The sequence below is a fragment of the Cyanistes caeruleus genome, chromosome 14 (genome assembly GCF_971803275.1).
Source record: "Cyanistes caeruleus chromosome 14, bCyaCae1.hap1.1, whole genome shotgun sequence".
NCBI classification, from domain to species: domain Eukaryota; kingdom Metazoa; phylum Chordata; class Aves; order Passeriformes; family Paridae; genus Cyanistes; species Cyanistes caeruleus.
The window spans coordinates 5,378,745-5,402,404 of NC_141714.1; the positions used below are offsets into that span (position 1 = coordinate 5,378,745).

Below are 23,660 nucleotides of genomic sequence, written 5' to 3' on the forward strand. Positions count from 1 at the left end.
TTGGCTAGTTAAAGATGACAGATCTGTGTTCTCTGAATAAGAACCCTTTATATCCAAAGAATATTTTATCTCTTACTGATATCAGGTATTTTATCACAAATTGGAGGCCAATTTGTCCAGCTGCATTGTCAGGAGGGAGCCCGAGCTGAGAAAGAGGATTAATCCCATGTAGGCTCCCAGGCAGCTGTCAGCATAGCACAGACATCTGAATTGCCACTGAGTTATGCTGAGAGAAAACCAAATACCCAGAAAAAAATCCTCTTTATGGTTTTGTGTCCTCTCACTAGCCCTAGAGCCAGTCCTAGGATGAAGGCAGAGTCTAAACTTGATTTGGTATTAGGAACTCTGAGCTCAAGCAGATGGCTTCTCTGTTGCAGTTAAGGTAACTCCTCAGCAGTCAGCTGTAATTGAATAATGCCACATCATTTTCAGTTCTGAGCTTTAGTTTCCTCAAATGATCTGCAGTCTTTGGCAGCTATTTCTTGTGATAATGGATCTTTCTCAATTTCATCAAAACTGGGGAAAAAACACCTGTTACTGACATGTGTTTGTGCACTTTGTTGTGAGACAGATTATTTGAAAATACTTATATTCTCATGTTTAAAAGGTATTTGTGTGAGGTCCTTGTTTGCTTGTGGGCTTACTTTCCAGTGTGGTGTTCTTTCAACTGTTGCTTTTTTAGGTGTTTAAATAACAGGTGAAGGCTGATGTGTGACCTGCGTGAAGGAAATTGAAGGAGACGACGCTGTCCTGATGCTGTGCTGACATACAGAACATCAGCAAATAGAAAATGTTTACTGCTGTGAATATTTTATTAAACAGTAGTTTCATTTAGATAAATTATTATGAAGATCATGTAGCTCAGAAGTGTGCAAAGAGATCATAACTCTCTTGGAGTTAAAATGCTGGAAGGAACCCTTTATATGAACTTGCTGAAACAATTCAATTTATTGTACCATTGGTCTGTTAACTGTCCATATCACTCAATGCAAAAATTCCAGATGCCACTACAGATGCTTAAACTGAGCAGAGAACAGCATTGAGCCTAGAAATGTTTCCTCTGGCTTCAAACACAATTTTAGTCTCCACCAATAAATGAAAAAATCAATATAATACATGGATTTATGGAATGACAAATCATACCAGAATAATTTTATATTTCCATAAGAGAAGAGATGCTGGCATTCGGATGAAAACAATATTCACTAGATTTGCTTCTTAGCAAACATCCCATTTTATTAACAGGGTTGTTTTAAGTATAGTATATGGAAAGCTGGCTCCTTGCATTTAAAATATTACTTAAATGGTATTCAAGCAACCTTTCCCTAGCTCAGATAATTATATCTGTTCTAGCTTTAATTTTCCCTCTTTCTGACATGTCCTGTCAAGACTGCAAGTCATTGCAAGTACTGGATAGAAAGGAAAATCTAACAGTTAAAATTCTCATAACAGCATAGTGAGTGCAATTGTTTAATTTGCAATAGAATACAGTCACATCAATTAATCACTGTAACTTGTCAAACAAAAACCAAAATATCTTTGGAGGCACATTTAGCTCCTCTGGAGTTTCCCTCAGTGGTGGGGGGTTTCCAGAGGAGACCACGCTGCTCCATGCCCATTTCCTGCTGCTCCCTGCCTGGGGGCCGCTTCTGCCATGCTGACAGCTCCAGGAGTGGAAAAACAAATAGCTCAGAGGAAAACTGAAGCTCAGGAACAGTGTCACAGCCCAGCTGGATGTGATCAGTGGCACAGATCCAAATAAGTCCTTTGTGTGGTGTTGCACTATGGCAAAGCAGTGCCTTCTACTCACAGATGTTCAGGTCAAGAGGAGGGTGCCAGCAGCGATCTCTCCAGCGCTGTGCCTGGACACAGGATCACCTGCTTTTCTTGCTTGGTGGTCTCCTCCATTCCCTTGGCCATCACATCACCTGAGAGCCCATCCTCTGCTCAGCACCTCTTGGGACACTGAAGCCTTTTTGAACTTGCAGCACTGAAGAACACAGTCCTTCTCCTAAAAGTCACCATCATCCTTTGTGTGTAGATTGTGTGCTTGGCTGTGGTAGAACGTGTGCTAGTTAAGGGATCCAGATAACCTTTTCTTCCTCTAGAAAAATGCAGACTAGAAACTTAAAGGTAAACATAATTTCTCATGTAACTTGGTACCCAGGAGTTCAATATATTGGAAAAACATTAAATTCCACTCTATTGATGATAAAATCAAAAGGATTGGCAGTGCAGCCCTTGAGCTGTTTCTTTAGCCAGGAGGCTGCGTGTCCCTGAGCCCCTCTGTGGACATGCTGGTAAACACTGATGACTGTGGGGAATCAAGCAAGATGTTCTGCACTTCTTGGGCACGATGGAGATTTTCAGCACCCTCGGGTGTGTGACTCTCCGAGTGATATGGATGTCTCTGAGTCATTTGTCTATGTAAATCTGAGGAAAACAAACTAGCAGAAAAGAGATAACGTGGCTTTACACTTCCTGATGTGGTATTTCAGACTCAGAAATGCTTTACTTCCTAGATAAGAGAGAGAGAAGAGAATAATTTAAACTCTTTCCTTCCCTTGGGAATAATGCAATGCAATAATGTTAAAACTGTATGTAATTGCTTTCTATTTTTGAAAAGCCTGTGGCAGCTATAAAACTTTAAAGTGAACACTGGAAAGTCTGGTGTGTACAAAATTCTTCAGTTGCATCAATGGTGCAGTGGGGGTAAAAAGCAGTGGGAAAGTGTAGGCTTTATTCTACAAACCACAACAGTGGGTTTCCCTGGAATGTGTGAAAGAACGTTCAAAAGCTGCAGAACCCATCAGGAGGTGACAGGTTTGGGGGATGTTCTGGGTTGCTGTCTCTGTTGTCACAGCAAGGTCACAGCAAGGGAACCCAAGCGAGCACTGCCATTGCATAGGGCACTCTGCTCATTTTGGAATTCCCAGGGAATTATCTGAGGTGTCTCCTGGATCTGTTCCACTGACCTTTCCAAGAGTCAGAGCACTGGGTCAGTGTATGGCCAGAATCAGATCTGTGCCAGCTACAGGATGATCAAAAGGTGCTTCAAACACACATGGTGTGGCCATTTTAACTGCTGGGAAATTGTACTTTGAGCTGGGATTTATTAAAACTCCTGCCTTTTTTTGTCTTCATTCAATTCATTAAAGTACTTAAAAGTTAATTGTAAATATCAGAAGCCTAAAATGAGAAATATTACATGTATTTTAGTTTTTAGCCAACCCAATGAACAATGTTAAAAGAGGCTTTTGAACACATAAGCATCTTTAGTACTTATTTTGCACCTGTTAGCTGTTTCTTTTATATAAATAATATATATAATGTGCATAGATGTACATATATATATGTCAAATGTCATAATGAGATAAAATATACCTTTTTTCTTCCTGTGTCATTTTGAAGGATGGTTTTTATCCTTTTATTCATCCCAATAGATACAAGGCACTGGCTAAACACAACAATGTGTGCTGAAACCTTTTCCAAATTCCTGTTCATGGCTGGAAAAGAAATTACTGATGCAGATTGTTGTGAGTTCTCATGAAACAGTCTTGAAGATACAGAGATGAATTTTACATAATTCTTCACTTTATTGTTGTGAAAACAGGTATTTTGTTGCTGTTACTCCAGATTTTTCCTAGGTGTTATACTAGATTTTCCCAGGAGATATCCTGAGCAGATTGCATTGTAAAAGTACTGAATATGTACAAGGAACAGACATTTTAATTTTTTTTTTTCTGTACAACCATTCTCCTACAATCTGGAATAATTCTCTTTTACCATTTGACATAATTAATTTTGCTTCCATTTGCTGTGGTTTGGATTATTCAGTCACCATCTCCTACAGGAGCTGGTAATTCTGACTCTTGTGCACTGAACAGTACAATGCCCATAACCATGCTAAGCAAAACTTTTTTTTTACCCATATGCATAAAGCCTGTGACAAAAGTGACTCAGTTTCATAGCTGCCATCTTTCTTGATGGAAAACAGAAAAAATGTAAGGAGCTCTTATCTGACAGCAAAGTAACTACACACAGAGATGGTCTGTGACTTTGCCAAAATGCCTTTGAGTTTCTTTATTTTTCTGCCAACAGTTTGTGCTCATCTCAGCTGTTCAGTGACACACAGGAATTGTGGTTTGCTTTTTCTTCCTGGGGCAGGAGATGAAGTCCTACCTGGGGACCATGACTCCTGGTTAAATATGAGTGTTTGTCCCATGTGTCCTGTGAGGAACCACATCAACCACTGATGCCATGAGATGCTATTCAGTCCTAGAGGCTGAAGCAATATTCTGCAGAAGTTTCCTTCCTGTAAGGATTTTTTACATTCTGGTTTTATTCTGACCAGAGCCAGAAGCTAACTTTGATCACAGAGTAATATCACTGCAATACTTTTCTCTGTGAATTTGGCCAGTGTAAACTTCTACCACCCACAAAATATCTGGAGGCAAAAAAAATCTGTGGTTTGAATACATGCTGGGTAAAGAAATACCAACTTTTGTTCTGATCTGCTACATTTATTTAATTCCCTTCAGCACTCTCCTATCTGGTCTACCTGCCAATGTATTAAATATATGATTCTAAGGGCTCAGATTAATTCAAGGAACAAAAATCAGTGTTTTGTACAAAAAAATTGGTTTTTTGCTTATGCAGGTATTTAGCACTGTTTCATTCTTGGAGCCAAATTTGGACTGAGATGAATGTTTTCCATTGGAAATGCAATTACTACATCTTAGAGGTGCTGGGGTCCAAGAATTCATTTCACTCAGTCATCTGCTCTTCTAAATATAGGGTAATTGCTATTCTTTGTAAATGAAATAAGAGAAAAAAGAACAAGTTAGAGAAATGTTACCCTCTGTAATTAGAGTGTTTCTGAGGATAAAATTGTTTTAAAGGTATAACGTCGTTAACAGATTCTTTTTTTTAATCCTTGTTTGCATCTTGGCACAGTCGCAGGGCACATTTCCTATGTTTTGTACATTTATTCAAAACAGAATTAGAATAAAGCTGTTTTTCTTTTTTTACAAATTACTGGCTCTGTAGGCTGTGTAGGTGTTTTTCAAAGGCACACACCATGCTTACTTAAAAATAATTACATTTTGAGATAGAACATATATTATGCCCTTCCTGTCGAGCTACAGTGATGTGTACAAGCTGCCATTCTACAAATTTCCAGAGTGACATTTTGTTATTGCAGATCATTTTAGGAAACTTCCTGAGAAAGTAAAATGTCTACTTGTACAACTGGCTGTTCAGCTAGAAGCGTAATGGAGTGCCCTGGGACAGGAGAGACTAACAGGATTTGGAGAACTCTCATCCCATCTTTATCTTCAAAAACATCCTGCCAGTTTGCCTGGGCAGTAGTTCTGGGCAGCATGGCTCGGATGTGTTGGTGTCTGTGGTTCCTGCAGTGCCAGGGCTGACAGCAGGTGATGTCTCCTGTCCTCACACGCTTTTGCTGCTGGTAGATTTTTGGTTGTGATGCTGTGCTAGTTCACTCCAATGGCAGAAGTTGTTCCAGGGGGAATCAGTCACTGGAAGTGTTTGGGTAGCTTGAAGGAAGAAGTGAGAGAGGTTATTCGTCATTCAACAATGCTGAAAAGGTGGTTGCTGTAGAAACCTCTTCCAGGTCTAGCAAATGTCAGGCATCAGACTGTACCCACTGCAGCACCATGATCAGACTGGAGAGGCTCCCACGCACAGGAAGCCTGGAGGCCAGCTGTCTTTTTCTGGAGATGCTGGAGGTTTCCTGGCCACCTGCCTGATGTGGGGAGCAGCCATCAATGTCCCTGTTCCCCTCTGCAGAGGCTGCTGCACAGTCGTGATCGCACAAGCTCCCAGGGACCGCTTCCTCCATCAGGGCACACTCAGGGCCTTTGTGCTCACGGTTCATCAGCACAAAGCTGGCTCTGGCAACTCAAAGGAGTGAGGGATAAAGCGTGCTGAATGTGTTTTAGTGTGGGCAGGCAGTGAAAGCCTGGGGTGTACAGGGAGCACGGCTACCACTTGTAGGATTTCTGTCTTGTTCTTCCCCAGAGCTTTCACTGAGGCATCGTTAAACACCCAGCAAATCCAAGGTGTGCTTAGCTGCAACCTGAGCTCAGTTGCAGCTTGATGGCAACGATGTCCTCAGCTACTGCAAAGTGTGAAGGTGAGCAGGAGGCACAGAGTTTGATCGCAGTGTTATAAAGGGGCTGAGTCATATTTAATTAAGCTCTATTCATTTGTACAGCAGAACTGCCTTTTAAAGTAAAGATGCTCCAGCCACAAAGTGCTTTACTTAGTTCCCTTTGACAGGGATCTCTTAAATGCTTGCTGCTGTGGATTTCAGTCCACTCACAGTCCATTTAATAGCTGTGATGCAAACTCCCTGAAATGAGTGGCTTATCTCCCCAGAGAGTTTGGTGAGTACTTAGCACTTCATCTGCTTGTTTCGCACTGGTAAAATGAACTAATGTGTCCATTTCGTTCCACTGTGCTCTTTGTGAAAGGTTCCTGGGCTTCTCTGGGACATTTCATAATAATTTACTCTGGTTCAGTTAACCTCAGGTTTCTGCATGAAGGTATCCTGGGTCTCTCTTGTCTGGGTAATTTGTTTCAAACTATGATTTCTGAGACTAATGTTTCATCCTTTCCATTTGAGATCAGTGGGATGGAGCTGCACCATTCTTAATATAACATTGATTCTGCAGTGATGATTCTGATCCTTGGGGTAAACTTCAAGATTGCTTTAGATATCCACCAAATATTCTGAATAAAGACACGAGAATATCTCATTATTCAACTATTATGAAGTCTCTCATGTTTTCAGCTGCTATAGATACTCTTGTTTTGATAAGAAGCCTAGAGCTTGGCAGGATGTGTTATTGATCTCATACAATCCATTCTGAGCACTGATGTGGGGGTATCATTCACGAATCAATTTTCTCTGAGCTTTGATTTAAATATCATTTAAATATCAATAAAGACCCTTGAGGATTTTTGGGGGTCGCTTTTATTCTCCAGCTGTACTTCACCACTGAGTAAACAGTTTAATAAGTGCAGGCACCCAAAGGAGCTGCGTGCCAGCTGCTGTCAGATGTGGCTATCGAGTCTGTTCTGTTTGCTAACGTAGTTCCTGCGAAGAATAACATCCCACTCTGTCTACCTTCAAAACAGTTTGTGAATTGCAGCCACTCAGTCCCAGCAGCTCTGTAAGGAGGCAAGTATTCCTTTGATATCAAGGCACACTGCCTGGGGAGAAAAGGTGAGGTAGTGTCATTTCGCTATGTGTTAGACTGTGCACAAAAACTGTCTGCTGCCTTTCTCCTCAGCAGACAGAAACTGAGACGGACATGTCAAGGGAGTTTTAGAAAGGATCTGAAGTTAATGCCACAAAGTGCTTTGCAATCCGTGAAAAAAAATGCGATGAGCAAGTTATAAAGGAATGTAATATTTGATGTTGTAAAGATATGGAAGAAAGGTTAAGAGTGGGAAACTGCTAAAATGGTCACTTGCGGGCACTGCCCTTCAGTTACTGGTCATGGAATCCAGGAGTGTGGGAACTGGCTCTGGGGTTCTGGGAGTGTCCAGAGCCAGGAACTGCCCACAGAGAAGTCCCATGAGAGGTTTCTTCTCCACTCCTCATGCATATGCCCTTACTGGTGTCACAGAGCTAAAATATCCCAATGGTTTCTCAGAAATGATGGCCTACCTTCCCAAATTATTTCCTTTCCTTTTTTTCTTTTCATTTCTTTTCTCTCTATGTTTCAGATTATGCTTGGCCTTTGCCTAAACAGTTGTGCCCTATATGGATTTCCCTAGATGTGCTCTTTTCAACTGCATCTATCATGCATCTCTGTGCCATCTCTCTTGATCGGTACGTAGCAATTCGCAATCCCATTGAGCACAGCCGCTTCAATTCCCGCACCAAGGCCATTATGAAAATTGCTGCAGTTTGGACCATATCCATAGGTAAGCAACGTGGCTCACGGTCTTGACTGTGTCTGAATGAATAATAGCGTTACTCCAATTTTCATTTAGGATATTTTTTTATTTTTTTTTTTTAAGAGGATACTCAAATTAATTTACCCGGCCTGCATGCCTGAGCAGAATAGCTGGAAATGGAAGCCTTTCCTTGCAGCTGGTCACAGACCAGAGTGAGCAGTCATTTTTCAGAGCACCAGCCCTCCCCACACCGGAGCACTGCTGCCGTGTCCCTATCAATAGCCGATAACAACAGTGACACGGACAAGTGGTGCTGTAAAACTGCTGTGCAAACAAAGCAGAGAACAGCATTAGCAGAGCTCGGCCAGCACAAACCTGCACTGCGGGCACTGCAGTTAAACTCTCTCGAGTCCTGCTAATGGGTTAAGTGCAGCAGCACAGAGTTGAAGGCTATCAGCGAGGTATTTACTGCTCCTGCTCAGGTTTTATAGCCTGAACTGCTCTCTGCCACAGCTGGATTGCTGCTAGCACTGACCTAGCAAGTTTGAAGTCTTAGTAAATGAGGAGTAGGCATAGGAGAAGACACATTTGTATTACTTTGATAAAACACAATATATAAAGCAGCAGTAAATAAGAAGAAAACAGAAAATGATAGCAAGATGACTCTGTAATACTGAGAATTATGTAAAGAAAAAGATTTTCTTTCGTAGAACTCTGTAAATGTGGGGGGGTTTTTTTGAGAGACATTTGAGGCAGGGGCAAAATTGTATGATCATTTCCATCTGTTGTATTGCCTTTTATGCTTGATTAAAATGCAGTCTTACAGGGATTTAACATTTAATTTATATTTTATAAAGTGGTTTTTGCTTTCAGTGCTGTACTGCAAGGAAAAGCATGGTCCAGGTATTTGAATTTCTCTTGAGTTTTTGCCTGCTTCAGAAGTGGAATATGATTCTGGATGTCTCGGTGCTACAGGGACTGATTTTGAAAAGGCTTGCCTTGGGAAAAGGCTATGGGAAAAAAACCAAAAAAAATATAAATTAGGGGAAATATACTTTCTCTCCTCATGAGCATAATATCTATTAAAGCAAATTTTCATGTGTCACAGGCCTGCTACATTTCTACTAGGTAATAGTGAAAAATAATGAATAAAACAGTGAAATTTGATTTGGTTTAATCAATTAATTTAATATTTTTAAAAATTATATTACTATTATTTTAAACTCTCTATGGTCTCTATTTGACATGGGAAAGAAAGCTGCTGAATTCAGTACATAAACAGTCACATGAGGACAAGTTCATGTGGGCTCGATTTGCAGAGGCAGCTCAGAATCAGCACAGAATTTGTGCTCCACATTGTACTGGAGTGCGGATGGAGAACCAACAGACAGCACTCCCCTCTCCCCCCAGCTGAGATGTATAAATCACATTGCAAAACCTGGGCAATAAAACTGTTCTGCTTCCAGTTTTGGAGCTAACTAGCAGATCTCTGCCTGTGCTGCCTTAGATGTTGCAGACATACCCTTAGAAATTTTGGCTAGTGCTGAAGGTGGCTGCCTGCACTAGTGCCTTGAGGATCAAGCTGTGGTTTGGACTCTGGGTCCAAGGGATAAAGTACTTTATGCATGGTTCACTGATTCAGCAGAGTGGTGAGAATATCTGGTGCCTGACCAAACAGATGTAAAGACACAGGCCTGTGTCATGGAAATGTTATGGAGCTGTTTGGTGAGGATTGGGTTCATGATGATGGAAAATAAGCACATTGTGACCTCTGCTGTACCCCAAGGAGAGAGGTACCTAAGCCAGAACAGGTGAGGTGACTCTGTGCTGCTGCACAGTGCAAACACCTCACCCCTACCCAGCTGCCTCAGGAGATGTTTAACCACTCTGCACTTACGATATCAAACAGGTGAAATAACGAAGCTTGAAAGACAGACTTAAAAGGAGATGGAACGGCACATTTCCACCAGGCACATGGTTTGTCAGCCCTCCATTAGGCAGTGGATGCTGCAGCTGTTCCCCAGCGTCCCAAAGTCTTTAGGAAGAAGCTGTGAGCAGTTGCTGAGTGGGAAGTCTGCAGTGCACAGCACTGTCCTGGGCAGCACTTCCCTCCCCGGGCTGGAAGGGACACAGGATGCAGCTGTACCTGCGTGCCCTCCTGTGTCAGGATCACAGCTGGGATGGTGTGCAGCACATCTGGGCTTTGTTTATGTTCTGTTTGTTCTCTTTGATGCAGCTACTGATGGCCCAGAAGAGTCTTTGCTTCATCCCTTTTTTTGAAGATACAGGCAGGATCAATACTCCCCAGACAGGCTGTTCAGGGCACTGAAATGCTGCTGGATTTCCACCCTCCCCAGTGCATGTGATAGGGCTTACCCTTTTACTCAGGCTTTCTGCAGTAGGCTGCATTAATGGAGAAAGAAAAGTACTCTTGATATGTGTCTAGCTCATTTTAGCATAACTATTTGTACTTCATAAATGAATTTAGAAATGTGGCAGACACGGGAATAAACCGAGCATGGAATGAAAGAGAACTCACTCAAAGTGTATTGTTGCTGTTTTCTGGCTCTTAACCACCTTACCTGTCCCTTGGAAAGGCCTGGTGAAACCCTATGCTAATTTCAAGGGGATGAAATAGGTTAAATGAATTCATCCTCAATTTGGTGTTTATCATGAAAGAATTTGTGTATTTCTCTTTGTGACTAAGTATCAAATTCAGAGCAGCACTTAAGTGCAGGCTAGTCAGCTTGTATTTCCTAAATCTTGCTACAGATGAAGAGACTTTTAAATGCATTCCATGCAAAGAATCCTAAATTCAGTTTCTGAATTAGAATTCAAAAAAAGAAGTAAAAAGCATGTAATTTATCTTAATTCAGTAGCTTTTGCATTCCATTTTTCTGAAATGTTAATGCTGACAGCAAAATATAAAAAAGGTTCTTTGCTCATTGAGCTACGAATTTGTCAAGTTGCACAAGCCTAAACTTATGATTAGATTTTAAAGTAGGGGAACATAACAAAGTCCTCCTGTCTTGACAATTTCTTTGTGAATAGGTCTTTTCCAAAGTCCTCTTTGTTCCAAATTAAAGTACATCATAGACATCTGTCCTTTGCTTTAGCAAACACAACTTGAGCAAGACTTTTGTCTTCAGCTAGAGAAAAAGTGGCTGCTGTGAAGGGCTGGGCTTGTAAAAATTAGTTTTGTGATAGATAGCACTGTGCTGAGGCTGAAAATAAAAACACAGGCAACAGAAATATCCTCTCAATTGAAAATGAAAATCAATTTTAGGTGTGAGCCTGCTGGCAGAATCTTGGTATTGTTTCAAGATTTCCTACTTTTTGTTGTTTCAAAGTTTTCACCAGCAGCTTGGGGACTTGACCATCTGACCCTGTGCCCTGCTGTGAGGAAGGTGGCCTTGGGCCACTCTGGCAGAGAGTGAGTGCTGAGGAACCAGTCAAACCCTGGGTGCACACTGGGTCATACAGGAGAAAGTGTTAACTGGGTGATACTAAAATAAATAAAATATCCCTTTGAAAATCAGAATGAAAGCAGTTCATTGATGTGGAGGTACACACACATTGCTTCTGATGTGAAAATAACTGAAACATTTTTGATTCTGAAGTTCCTTGTGACCCAGATATATGCCTGGAAGGGCTTTTCCTCTGCTTCCTGGAGTGTTCAGGGTTTGGTCATTTGCTATAGAGTGCTGAAATTACACATGCTACCAATTTTCCAGCTCACAGTTTTACATCCTCAGAAGCAGTGTAAATTAAATTTAGTTCATAGGTGACTGAGATAAGGCCATCCTTTAAATTTTGCTCTGTGTTGTCAGTGCCATAGGCAGATGCCACAGGCTGTGTGTGTGTGTGTCTCTGTGTGTGTGTTTGAAAACATTTTTACTCTTTCTCTGACTCACTAATGATATTATCATTTTGATTTCAGATCAGTACCTGAGGTTTGTGTATACAATAAACCATTCAAGTTTTAAAATGAAATTTAAATCCCCATTTAACTTTCATAGTACTTCACTGTTTTGTTGAGGAGATCTATTTATAGAAATATGAAAGAGTATGAAAAGTATAAATGTGTGCTGCGAGGATCAGTAAACACTCATCCCAGACTAAGTGAGCTTACATCCAACAGCTTTTTGTTTTTGTCCTGAGTGTCTCTCACAGGGGCTGAGCAGCCTCATGCATACGAGCTTTTCTCATGGTGTCCTTCAAGAGCCTCCAGATACCAGCTAAGCCTTCCCCTCTCTGCCTGAAGATAATCCTCAGTCTGAGGAACATGCCTGGAGTGGCACCAGTGATACAAAAGCAATTGTGGTCTCCTGGGGCAGGGGGATATGCTGAGGGCAGGTTGTGCATGGAGACAAAGGGGGCCTGGAATAGCTCTCATTCACAGTGTCACTCAGGTCACAGTTTCAGAGCACATTTAGGGTTCTGGTTTGCACTTCTGCTCATCAATGTGTCTCTGGGATCAGGGCCTTTCTCAGCAAGGCATTCCCATGGCTCATGTGAGACGCATTTTCTCCTGGCAGCCTTAGTTCTGTGCTGGGCTGTAGCTGCTCCTGGGAGATTATGCTTTGGGATAAGACCAAAACCCCAGGAATTTCTTTGCAGGCTTCAGGTTAGCACACAAAACTGGGCACGTTTCATGGGAAAAAGGGCAAAAACACTGCTAATGAAGAAGACAGCACATTGAAGGTCAAAATGTGTTCCTGGGATTTTACTCAAGCCTTTCCCACTAAGCAGGCTGGCTCTGTGGCTCATCCCTTGGACACAAGGAAGCAGTGCTAAAACAACTGTTACTGGCTAAGCAAAGGTTAGACAGGCACCCTCCATCTCCTGGAAAAGCATACAGATTGCTGACCACCAGCACAGCCTTGGCAGAGGGACAGTAACAACATATATTGCTGAGAAAAATGGTTGCATACTAATAAAGCCCAAGGGAAGTAATATCTCTCCAGATCTGGGAGATTTAAAATTTACTGTATTCATGTATTTTTTTATTATTTTTAATTTTTTTTTTTCCTTTTTATACTTGACACTGAATGTTTGACAGTGTCTGTTTGACTAAAATTTTTCTCTTGTGAGCATGGGGGTTCTAGATGATTGGCCTGTAGGCAGAGGTGCTGTGCTGGTGGTGATCTGATAACTTTTGTTTGCCTCACCAGAGTGCAGAGGTGGCATTAGCATTGCAAGCTGGGTTGCAAGTTGCTCTGGTGGAGCAGTAGAGCTGGCTTCTGCTCATAAAACCTTTTCACACCGGCTTGCTGGTCATGGGTGAGACAGAAACATTTTCTTTATGACCTAGAGCAGAACACTAAGGTGTCATCTGCCTGTTTTCCACTTGAGTTGTCTACAAGAATATTTTATTTAAAGACATTTTTTTGATTGAGTGTTTGTTCCATGATTCCCAAGAGGGTCATTGATCTCCCTAGCACAGTACCAAGAGTTATCAAGGTGAGGAAGAACATATTGGCTGATAACAAGCTGAATTTGTAGCAAGGAAGCAACCTTGAGATTTCAGGTGATTTCAGGGAGCTTGGGTTGGTTTGATCTTGTCATTAGATGTCAGTGGAAAGTTTTGCCTGGGACAGCAGAAGATGGTGACAGTGTGTGAAGAATTTGGACAGAAATTAGACTGACCATCCCACCAGATCTGTTCCCATGGGCAAGGGAGATGCTGGTGCTGTGTCTGAGGTTCTGCTCCTGAGCATCAGTGGAGCTTGGGGAAGCCCAGCCCTGCAGCAGCTATGTGTGAGCAGGAGCCCCATCACCCTCCCCACAGCTGGAAACACTGGGCAGACCAGCAGAAGTAATCCAGCAAAATAGAAGGGTGGGTGGGAAAATAATTTATTTCTTCTGTCTTATACTGTTGTTTGCTGTTTTTCCGTCTGGGCTCACATTGCTCAGTGCTCTCCCAAGGTTTGAGTAAAGGTCAGCAGCTCATCCAGGCACAGTCAGTAATGGCTTTCATCTGTTTGCAGTTGTGCTTGCTGCGGGCAGGGAGATCCTTCAAAGTTCAGCCCCCTTTTATCTTTGGCTTTAAACCAATACAAGGCTGGCACAGTTGTTTTATTGGAATGGTCAGATAAAACTAGACCTAATCCAGCCCCAAAGGGGCATTGTTGCAATATTAGTACATGAAAGGCACTGCAGTTAGTCTGCTGAAATATGGGGATAATATGGAATTTTATTCATTTTGAACACTTCAGAAGCCAACATTCTTCAATTTTCCTCTGAAGAGCTTTGGTTTCTGAACCCAGTGCCTTTTCTTGCACACTGCCAGTCAGGAGACTGCTAACTGTTGGGGTTTGCTTCTCACTGTCTGAATTAGAGAAATGTGCAGGAATTTTTGTAAGACATTTCAGTTAAGAAACCAAATTATTTGTTTTAGTTTAAATTTGAGGTTTATTTTTGTTTATGTTTGTTTAAATATGGGGTTAAATATATGGATTTGAACAGGTAGTGTTCAGCAGTTTTTACAGTGGTGTATTTGTGGCAGCCACACAGCTTCCTCTTTGTTTTTTTCTTTTCAATTGTCTGTAAATATCAGGAGAGCAGCAGTGAGGTCCAAAGCCACCTGCAGCAGCAGAGCTCTTCCCATGGACACAGCAGACTTTGAATTCAGTGCTGACACCAGGAGAGGAGGTCCCTGGCCTTCCCAAGCTCATGTAGCTACAGCAAAATGTGACCCCTTTTTGTATTCAGCCCTGAGAATTCCACACATGGAAAGACAGAGTAAACCCATAAACAAGCCTCTGTTTTTTTTAGTTAGGTAGTTGTCCTTGGAGAAAATGTGCTCTCATAGAAGAGTGTAAATTACTCCCTTTTTTAGTGGAAATAACCATAAGACACAGCTATTCAGTAATCTCTGTAATCTCTGTCAGTCTCCTGAGCTTTCACTGAAGAAAACAAGGTATTAAACACAAAAAATATATTTTACAATGTATTTTAAATATATATTTTTAATAATTTTTTCATTTAAGTCTAAGTATCTGTGAATGTCACTTTGGACTTTTTAGCCAATTTTTTCTCTAGTAAATATTTTATAACTCTATATTTGTAGTCATTTGGGTTTTGTTTTATTAATTTGGAATCTGTGAAGAGCATCTGTTACTCAGTGTCCACAGTATCATCTCAGCCCCATTTGGTGAACATTTCTGCTGGCTTAGGGACATCTTGAAAGCTGACTGGCAGCACTTAGGATAACACTTGTATTTGGACTTGTAATCCAGAGCATCCATCTCTCTGTGGCTTCCTGCTGCTCTGTCAAACAGAAGCTAAAGGAGGGTGGAGGAGGAAAAAAATCACATTCACCTTCTCTGCTGTGGTGTAAAGGGATGTCCTGCTCAAGCTGCTGCCTGGCAGAGGGGTGCCCAGAGCTCCCAGTGTTGAGTCTAGCAGGGACCTGGTTCATGGCTTACTGCTGGTAGTGGCTGGTTGTCTTTTCTTGCTGGGGCAAAACCAGCTGTGCCAGGGAGAGCTCAGACCTCAACCAAGAGGACTTCAGACAAGAAGACTGAAGAGCACTGTGATATGCAACACTTTAACCTGGCAAGTTCTTGGAGCAGCATGGCCTCTTTTGGGGAATTTGCTGCCACCTTAGTAAGAAAGGGTTGTTTGACACAACTGGAAAATGTCTCTGGGGCTGGAGACTTCAGCTCATTAAGTCAGCCTGATGTTTATTGATGAAGAGTATGTCAGGGAGAAGCTCAGGAAATGCTCTGCACTGGGGCTCAGAGAGCTGCGCTGACAAAAGGCTGTGGACAGCAGTCAGCTTCAGAGCCTCTTGCCTGATTTGACACTCACCCTCCTTGCACTGCTGTGGGGAGTTTGGTATTCTCTGACCAACTGACCTCAGTTCTTTAAATTATGGACAGTTAAAACTGCATTCTTAGTGCTGTGGATTGCTTGAGTCAAGTGGAGCTGAATGCCTTCTCTGTACTTGTTCAAACAGCAGAACTCGTCAGGCAGGCATCCATGTTCATCCTGTGAGAAACGAGGTTCACAATTTTTTATATAAAATTTAAAAAGTTTAATAGAAAGACAGTTAGGAGATAGAAATAAAGCAAAATGTATAAATATGGCCGGGTGCCTCAGCATTCAGCCAAGAGAGCACACCTTACTAACAAAGGATTGTCCCTTAAAAACAGAACCCTATTACATATTCATAAATTCTCATACGTGATTCAAACATTCCTCTTAAGTTTTGGATGTTCCTTTGTTTAGCTTCAACTCTCCCCTTCCCCAGTAGATCAATCTTCTTGGCTCCATTGAGTCTCACACTCCCTGATAACAGAGGTTCAATAAATTCTTCCCTTGGAGCACTGGTCGGTCACCACTGACTTCATCTGGATAAAATAATCTAAGAATGCAGGGGAGTTTCTGACTATCTTTTCAGTTTCTGGGTTATATAAACTAAAATAGTTTTTATTTTAATACCATGTTACAGCCTAACATATATATATATATATTATACTACTATTTCTAAGTTTCATCAATAACAGAAATAGAAGAAACTGTATTAATACAGAAAATTTTTCTAACCTTATACATATAATATTCATTTTAATATTTGCGAAAAGCCAATAATTTTATATGTATCTGTAACAATCCACATCCAGGAGCCTTGGGGGTGATCAAGGCACCCCTGCTGAAACAAGGGCCAGGCTGTGAGCTGTGTCTGCAAGCAGGTATTGGTGCATTTGGGATTGTGGCAGCAGCGATTTTGCAGGAATCCCCCATGAAGGAAGCCCCCTCTGAGCTGTCTGAGACCTTTCACACTTCTCACTGCGAGTCAGTCCCTGTTGCCCAAGATATGCACAGAGTTAGTTCCCTTCCAGACTCAATTGTGCAGTGGATTGGTGATAAATCATATATTAAAGAAGGAGTTTCAAAGGAGAGGTGTGAGGTGAAAGAAGCCATTTGAGATGAGGGTAGTGCCTCCCCCTGAGCAGTGCTGAAGCCAGCTGACAGCTGAATCAAAGCCTGTTGCCAACTTATCTGAGGGCATCTTTCTTCCTACTGCTGTTAATGATGGGCTTTTCCCAGACTGGAAGAAAGTGCAAATAAAAACTTAGTGGTCTCTTTCTTCTGTGCATTCTCAGTTTGAAATCTCACTTTGTTATGTGAGAGGTGAGGACACTTTTCCATTACAGCAGCTGTAATGCTGTAATGCTCATTCCCTGTCATTAATGCTGAGCTATCTCATGCTCATGCAGAGTTTTAGGCTGCCATCAGTGCTCTTGATTTGTATATCCATCATATCCCAAAACTAGGTTATTCTTCCCAAATGTACTTTATGTGTGTCACATAAATGTCAGTTTATGTGTGAAGATATCCTGAAACCTCATCTCATTTCCCCTGGCTAAAGCAGTAACACCAACTTAAATGACGACTACTTCATGAATGAACTTTCATTCATTTTGGAGTTTTATTTCAAAGGGCAGGTGTTATAGAGGGCACTAAAGCATAAAATTTTACATGCAAATATAATCCCAATGTAATGCCATTGACCTAATTCAGATTTCTTCTTCATGTAAAGAGTGCTCAGTCTAACTTGCACCATTTCCCAAATGTCTGTGGTTTAACGCAGCCAAGGCATTAGGATGATGTCTTTAATGATGGATTTGCGGGGTGAAGGTTATTGTGGTGGCAGGAAATTGGCACAGCAAGATAAAAGGTAACATATCAGAAAGGAGGCAGCTGCCTTGCCAAAGGTGAACTGATGAGCATTGGCGTGTAGAGGGAAAGAAAAGAAAATCCTGGAACTAGTACTTGAGCTAAGAAAACACATGCTACAGTCACAGAAGGCACTTATAATCATTAATTTTCAGAAGAAATTCTGTCACATGATTACTGCCAAATGGTAATTTTCTGGTGATGACAAATTGCAGATGAATTCCCAGAATCCTACAAAACACTTAGCTGGAGTGGAAAAAATGCCCTGGTTAATCTCTTTAACATGTAATTCTTCCTGTTTTAGAAATTCAGAGTCCCACAGGATTAGTTTTATTACCTGTGATGTTCACAGCAACTCCAAAAAAGCAATTCAGACACAACAGTGGCCTCAGTGTTGGTTATTTCTTGGGTGGAGGAGCTCAAGGAGAGCATGGCCAGCCACAGACGTATCTGAGGAGTGGTGCTCTGTGACAGCCAGGTGCCCAGAGGGGAGCACAGAATTCATTCTGTTGCTCTCTAGCTGCTCAGATGTGCAGGGGTTTTTTGTTTATTTAAAAGGGCAGAAAGGAACTTTAAAACAAATAAAAAAGATAATCAAAGGTACAGAATGAGTTTGGTGTGATGAGAGAGAGTGAACAGAATGGTATTCTACAGCTCCAAAAGAGATGTCAGACAGGAGAGATGATAACAGGTCTATAAAATCACTAAGAAGGTGGAAAAGGTGACCAGATAGTGATTATTCACTGTTTCTCATAGTAGATGAACTGAGAGGAGTCAAAGGAAATTATCAGGCAGCAGATTTAAATAAGTAAAAAACACTTTGTTCAGATGAAAACAGATAGGTTGAGGAACTGAATGCCACTGAATATTGTGGATTTAGGAATGAGATCAAGGATTTGTAAGATTTATCATGAAGATAAATCTCTCAAAGGTTATTTTAAGAACAAGATCTGGATGCAAATTCTGGCTTTGGGATTTTCTAAGGTATAATGCTTACAGCTGCCCCATTTTGTACCATGGCCCTAAACTTGTGGTACTTGCCAAAGACACAAGATGGGACTAGTTGAACCCATGGTACTCTAACTAGATCTGGCCCACCACGTGTTTTCCTGTACACACAGGTTGTAGTATTTCAAAATGTCCAGTATGTCCAAAATTCCAATATGTCGTTGCTTCTGGAAGTTTTTGGGTCTGTCCAGGTGTGGGACTGAACTTCACAGATCAAGGGATGAAGTTTGGATCCTGGTACACGTGAAAAATATTTGAGTGACATCTTGCAGACACCACTTTCTGTTTGCACTGAGACTGTCTACAACAGCCCTGAGATCCAGAACTTTGCTTCCACGTGTCTTTGATGCCCTGGCAAAAGTGGCTATTTTTCTGTCAGGGTTATTTTAATTACTGTAAGAATCTTGCTGTTGAATCTTCATGGCTGTAATGCTTTCATATTTAAAAAAAAAAATTCTCTTTTAGATTTTCTCCTTTCTACCCTATGTCAGTGATTTCAAACCTCACGCCAAACTGGCAGGAATGGAGTGGTCAGCTGGAACACAGCAGAGTGGTGGCTGCCTTTCCCACACCCACAAATTCCAATTAATGCTAGAAAAATAGGAGTTAGGCTGCATTCACTGAGTCAGCTGTGGAGTACAGTGAAGCTGGTGCTGTTCCTGGAGGAGGATGTCATACCCTGGAGCTGTGCTCCCAGGAGTGTTGTTGAATGTTTTCCCTTTTACCTGGAAGCAGCAACTTCTCTTCCAAATAGCTTTAGGCAGCGGGCTGAATGCATGCAGGACCTGCATCATCTCTGCTGCCTCTTTGGAGCCACGTCTGTCCAGGTAACAGTTTCCTTTCTGGTTTCATCTTTCTAGGGATATCTATGCCTATTCCGGTCATTGGTTTGCAGGATGACTCCCGGGTGTTTGTAAATGGGACCTGCGTCCTTAACGACGAGAACTTCATCCTCATTGGATCCTTCATGGCTTTCTTCATCCCTCTCATCATCATGGTGATCACGTACTGCCTGACTGTCCAGGTGCTGCAGAGACAGGCCACGGTGTTCATGTGTGGAGAGGTGCCCAAGCAGAGGAGGAGCAGCGTGAACTGCCTCAAGAAGGAAAACAACACAGAGAACATCTCAATGCTTCACAATCACGAGGGGGCATCCCACTTGAACTCCCCTGTAAATAAGGAGGCGGTGCTTTTCCGGAAAGGAACGATGCAGTCCATCAACAACGAGCGAAGAGCCTCCAAGGTCCTGGGCATCGTCTTCTTTTTGTTCCTCATCATGTGGTGCCCGTTTTTCATCACAAATGTCATGTCTGTCCTTTGCAAGGAAGCCTGCGATAAAGACCTGCTGAGTGAACTCCTTGACGTGTTTGTTTGGGTGGGGTACGTGTGCTCCGGCGTGAATCCCCTGGTGTACACCCTCTTCAACAAAACCTACCGCAGGGCTTTCTCCAATTACATCCGCTGCCAATACAAGCCCGGTAAAAAATCAGCACTGCAGCAGAATCAGTGTCTGAATGTGGCTTCAACAGCGTTATATGGGAAAGACCTGACTTTAACTAGTTATCGAAATGGCAATGACTTCAATAGCATGGAACTAGACGAAGCTGAGGAGGGCCTTGAGATGCAACCGGGGACTTCAGAGCTCTCCATAAACAGCTGTAATGTTGTAAGTGAACGAGTGAGCTGTGTGTAAAAGTGACTCTCACAGACCTTTGCTACGGTGTATCTGTAGCCAAAATATATTGTGTAAAAATGTAAGCGTCGGTCAAAGGACAATGTAAATATTGCATTCTGAACAAAGCTTTGTTTTTTTTTTAAAGAGAAAAAAAAGAGTTGTCTTTCCAGTCCAGTACTTAAAATAATATATATTAATATACTGCAGTGAAGTTTAAGGTTCTATATTTACTGTTAATACTAGATCAGAACTATTAGTTACTTTGCATATGTCATGGACAAAATGTTTGAATTCTTCTTCCAGTGCATGAACAAAAATGCTGATTATTTATCTCAGGTGGAATTTGCTGGAGTCCAGAATGGCACGTTAATAGTTATATATCAAATACATGCTATTAGACTTGGTCAGTATAACTTTCTTTTTCAAGTTGACAGTAAATATATACTTTAAATCCTCACCCCTATTTGTGCCGTGTAAAGACTTTACAGAAACCTGGCAGAGAGATACCAAAACAGCGTAGTGGCCGTGCAGGCACCTGGCCAGACATGTCCTGTTATGTGTAGTGGCTTCTGCCATACTGGGTCAATCTTGCACTTCAAGGGACCTTTGTTAGGTTCTGGCTCCCTCTCCAATCCTGCTGTTTTCTTTCCATTCCCCAGGAGGCTCTGGCTCCCCTAAGAAAGGTAGGGAATGTGGTTTTGCAGTCCTGGCTAGGATCACTTTCAGACTTGGAGAAGCATGAGAAACAGAGCGATCCCCAGTTATCTATTTCAAACATTCAGTAAATGGAAGGCCTAGGATTTATTAAAAGCCCTCCCTTGGTCTTGCAGGTAACCATCAGCTCTGGGATGGAGCAGGCTGTGCTCAGTGTGGCCATCACTGCCTTCACAGATTGCTGGAGGATCAGGGGCTCTGGCCTCCTGAAGGAGAGCTCTCTGGCCTTGGAAGAGCCCAAATCTCTGCTCTTCTCACTCCTCACATCTTGTTATTCTTTAGCTGGTTTAGCATTTGCTTTTATTCTCCAGCACAGTGCTGGTGGTAGAGCGCTGCTGTGGGTGCAGAGCAGAAGGTTCTCAGTGTGTGGTGCTGGCCAGGGTCGAGCTGTGAGGAGCAGGATGTGCCTCCCTGCAGAATGCTGGAGAGAGGTGTAAGCGAGGGTCCCTGCTCCTGTCTCAGGAGGGGGTGGGCACAGCTGAACAGAGCATTGGAATCATTTGCTGGTGACATGGTTCTAAAGCAAATGGTGACCAAAGACAGCAGGGAAGCAGGCCTGGAGCTAGTCTGCGTGGAATATGAATCTGGAGTAACTTTTAAATTTGATTTATTCCATTTTACTCCCGAAGTAAATTAGAGTATATCATATTAACGCCACTTACATCTCTAATGAAAGCATCCACATTGGGATTGAATGCATTTTAAGTAATCTGCTTTTAATACACACCATGTATAATTTGAATTAATTTTCCTCTGCATTCCTGTGTACACAAACCCTCCAAGGCACTGTGTCTTTCTGGCACTGTGCCTCTGGGGTGATGCCTCTCATGCAGATTTCCTTATGTGGAGTATTGTCTGATGCCAGATATCACCCATAAGGTTTTTATATCTTCATTAACTACTACACAGATGCTGCAGTGCCCATCTAACATGGATGCATTTAGCATCACTGACAGCCTCTGGCTAAGATAATTGTCAGAACAGAGAAGCTTACACTGGGCATGGATAAATCGCATTTTATTTACATGAATTGCTTGTACTCTCAGCTTGTTGTGTTTATTCCATTAAAATTAACTTGTAGAAGAACTGGAAAATTCTGCCAGTGCTTGAGGTTGCACTGGCTGTGTGCAGCTACAACCTTGCTGAGGTCAATACTAAAACACAACATTTGGGTTGTATCTGCTGCTGGGTTGATCCCAGACTGGTGCACTGAAGTGGAAGATCTTTTCCCCTTCATCCCCTCCTGGGATAAATCCATACTACTTTCCTGCAGGCAGATGAGGCATCCCAGTGCAAGAGTGCAACTCACTGCTTGCAGAAGGCAGCAGAGCTGCTCCATGTGCCAGGCTGCAGATACCACCACAGGCCTGAATGCTTGGGAATCCACTTGCCTCTTGAAAAAGGTCACGTAATCTGTAGGAAAGCCTCTGTCCAGAGACACAAACTTGCACCTTCAGTGACTGCCCTTTACCCTGAGTCAGATTTTATTATTTCAAACAGTACAGAAAAATCAGAAAAATCACAGTGTGTTTTAATTTTTTTTTCCCCTTTGGGTGAATTTATAACACATCTCTTCCAGACACGTGTATGTGTGTATATATATACACACACACACATACGTATCTTTAAGAACCAACCACAGACTTTGAAAGCATTTAGCAATAAGTTGAATTACAGTAGCTTCTAGCACATGTGTAAGTTGTGTGAACAGCTCTTTTTCCACAGCATCCTGGAGCTCAGTGTAAGTGTTCACACAGGCGTTGTCTTCGCATAGGAGCCTTCACGTCTCACCCTTGCCATTCTGTTGTATGGGCAAAAAGGGAACCTGCTATATTTGGATGTAAATAATGAGAATTGAACAGAGAATTTTCAGAATTTTTATAAGCATTTTTAAAAAAATTCAGCACCAGAACTGTAAATATGCCAACCTCAGCTGGACCCGTTCTGATGTCCATCTCTTGTTTGGATGAAGAGCCAAGGGGACTGCCTTACAGCACCTGTGTTCCTCCCAGCCAGCAGGGGAGAACATTTCTCTGAATGGTTAAATACTGTCACGTACCCAACTTTCTTTGGGTCATTCACATCAGGGTTTTGTGATGCTGCTATTAATTTATTAAAGAAAGTTTGTTGATTTAGTCATTCTTCATTATTTTTTTTTCATGGTTTATCCAAAAATAAATAAGTGAACATGCCCTCTCTTTCTTTCATCTGTCCCCAGTTAAAATATGTCCTGACCAAAAAACCAAACCAATAACAAAAAGCGAGGATAAGGACCTATCCTTGAAGCATGGCCCACAGCTGCTTTATCACAGGAATCACTGTCAGCAGATGTCCCAGCACTCCCAACCCCAAGACTGTGAAATGTGAAAGCAGTGATAGACTATTCTCCCTCCTCAAATCGCTCCCTCCAGGAACAACTGCTAAAATTTATATTTTTTAAGCTATATGAGTTTGAAGAACTGATTTAGTTCTCTGAAACTTAACCAAAGTCAGGTTGTCCCCACAGCTCCTTTGCTTCTCCTGGGATGTAACCATTAACCTCCAGAAGCCCTGCCTGGGGCTGGCTTGTGGGAGCACCTGCTGGAAGCTTGGTGTGAGTCTGCAAATCCCAGCTCAGGTATGGTTTTGTCTTACAAATAGTGTT

At 42.0% G+C, this 23,660-nt stretch overlaps 1 protein-coding gene across 2 annotated transcripts in view; it reads left to right on the top strand.

Moving 5' to 3' along the window:
• HTR2C (5-hydroxytryptamine receptor 2C) overlaps positions 1–23,151 on the top strand; it is a 217,740-nt gene extending 194,589 nt beyond the window's left edge. Inside the window, exons 2-3 of one of the 2 annotated variants that reach the window (XM_023926911.2) lie at positions 7,759–7,959; positions 19,488–23,151. In XM_023926911.2, coding sequence (XP_023782679.1) covers positions 7,759–7,959; positions 19,488–20,320 — 1,034 coding nt within the window. In that variant the 3' untranslated portion in view covers positions 20,321–23,151. The remainder of the gene's footprint in view (positions 1–7,758; positions 7,960–19,487) is intronic. The other variant, XM_023926912.2, reaches the window with a different exon arrangement.
• Positions 23,152–23,660: the final 509 nt, after the last annotated feature.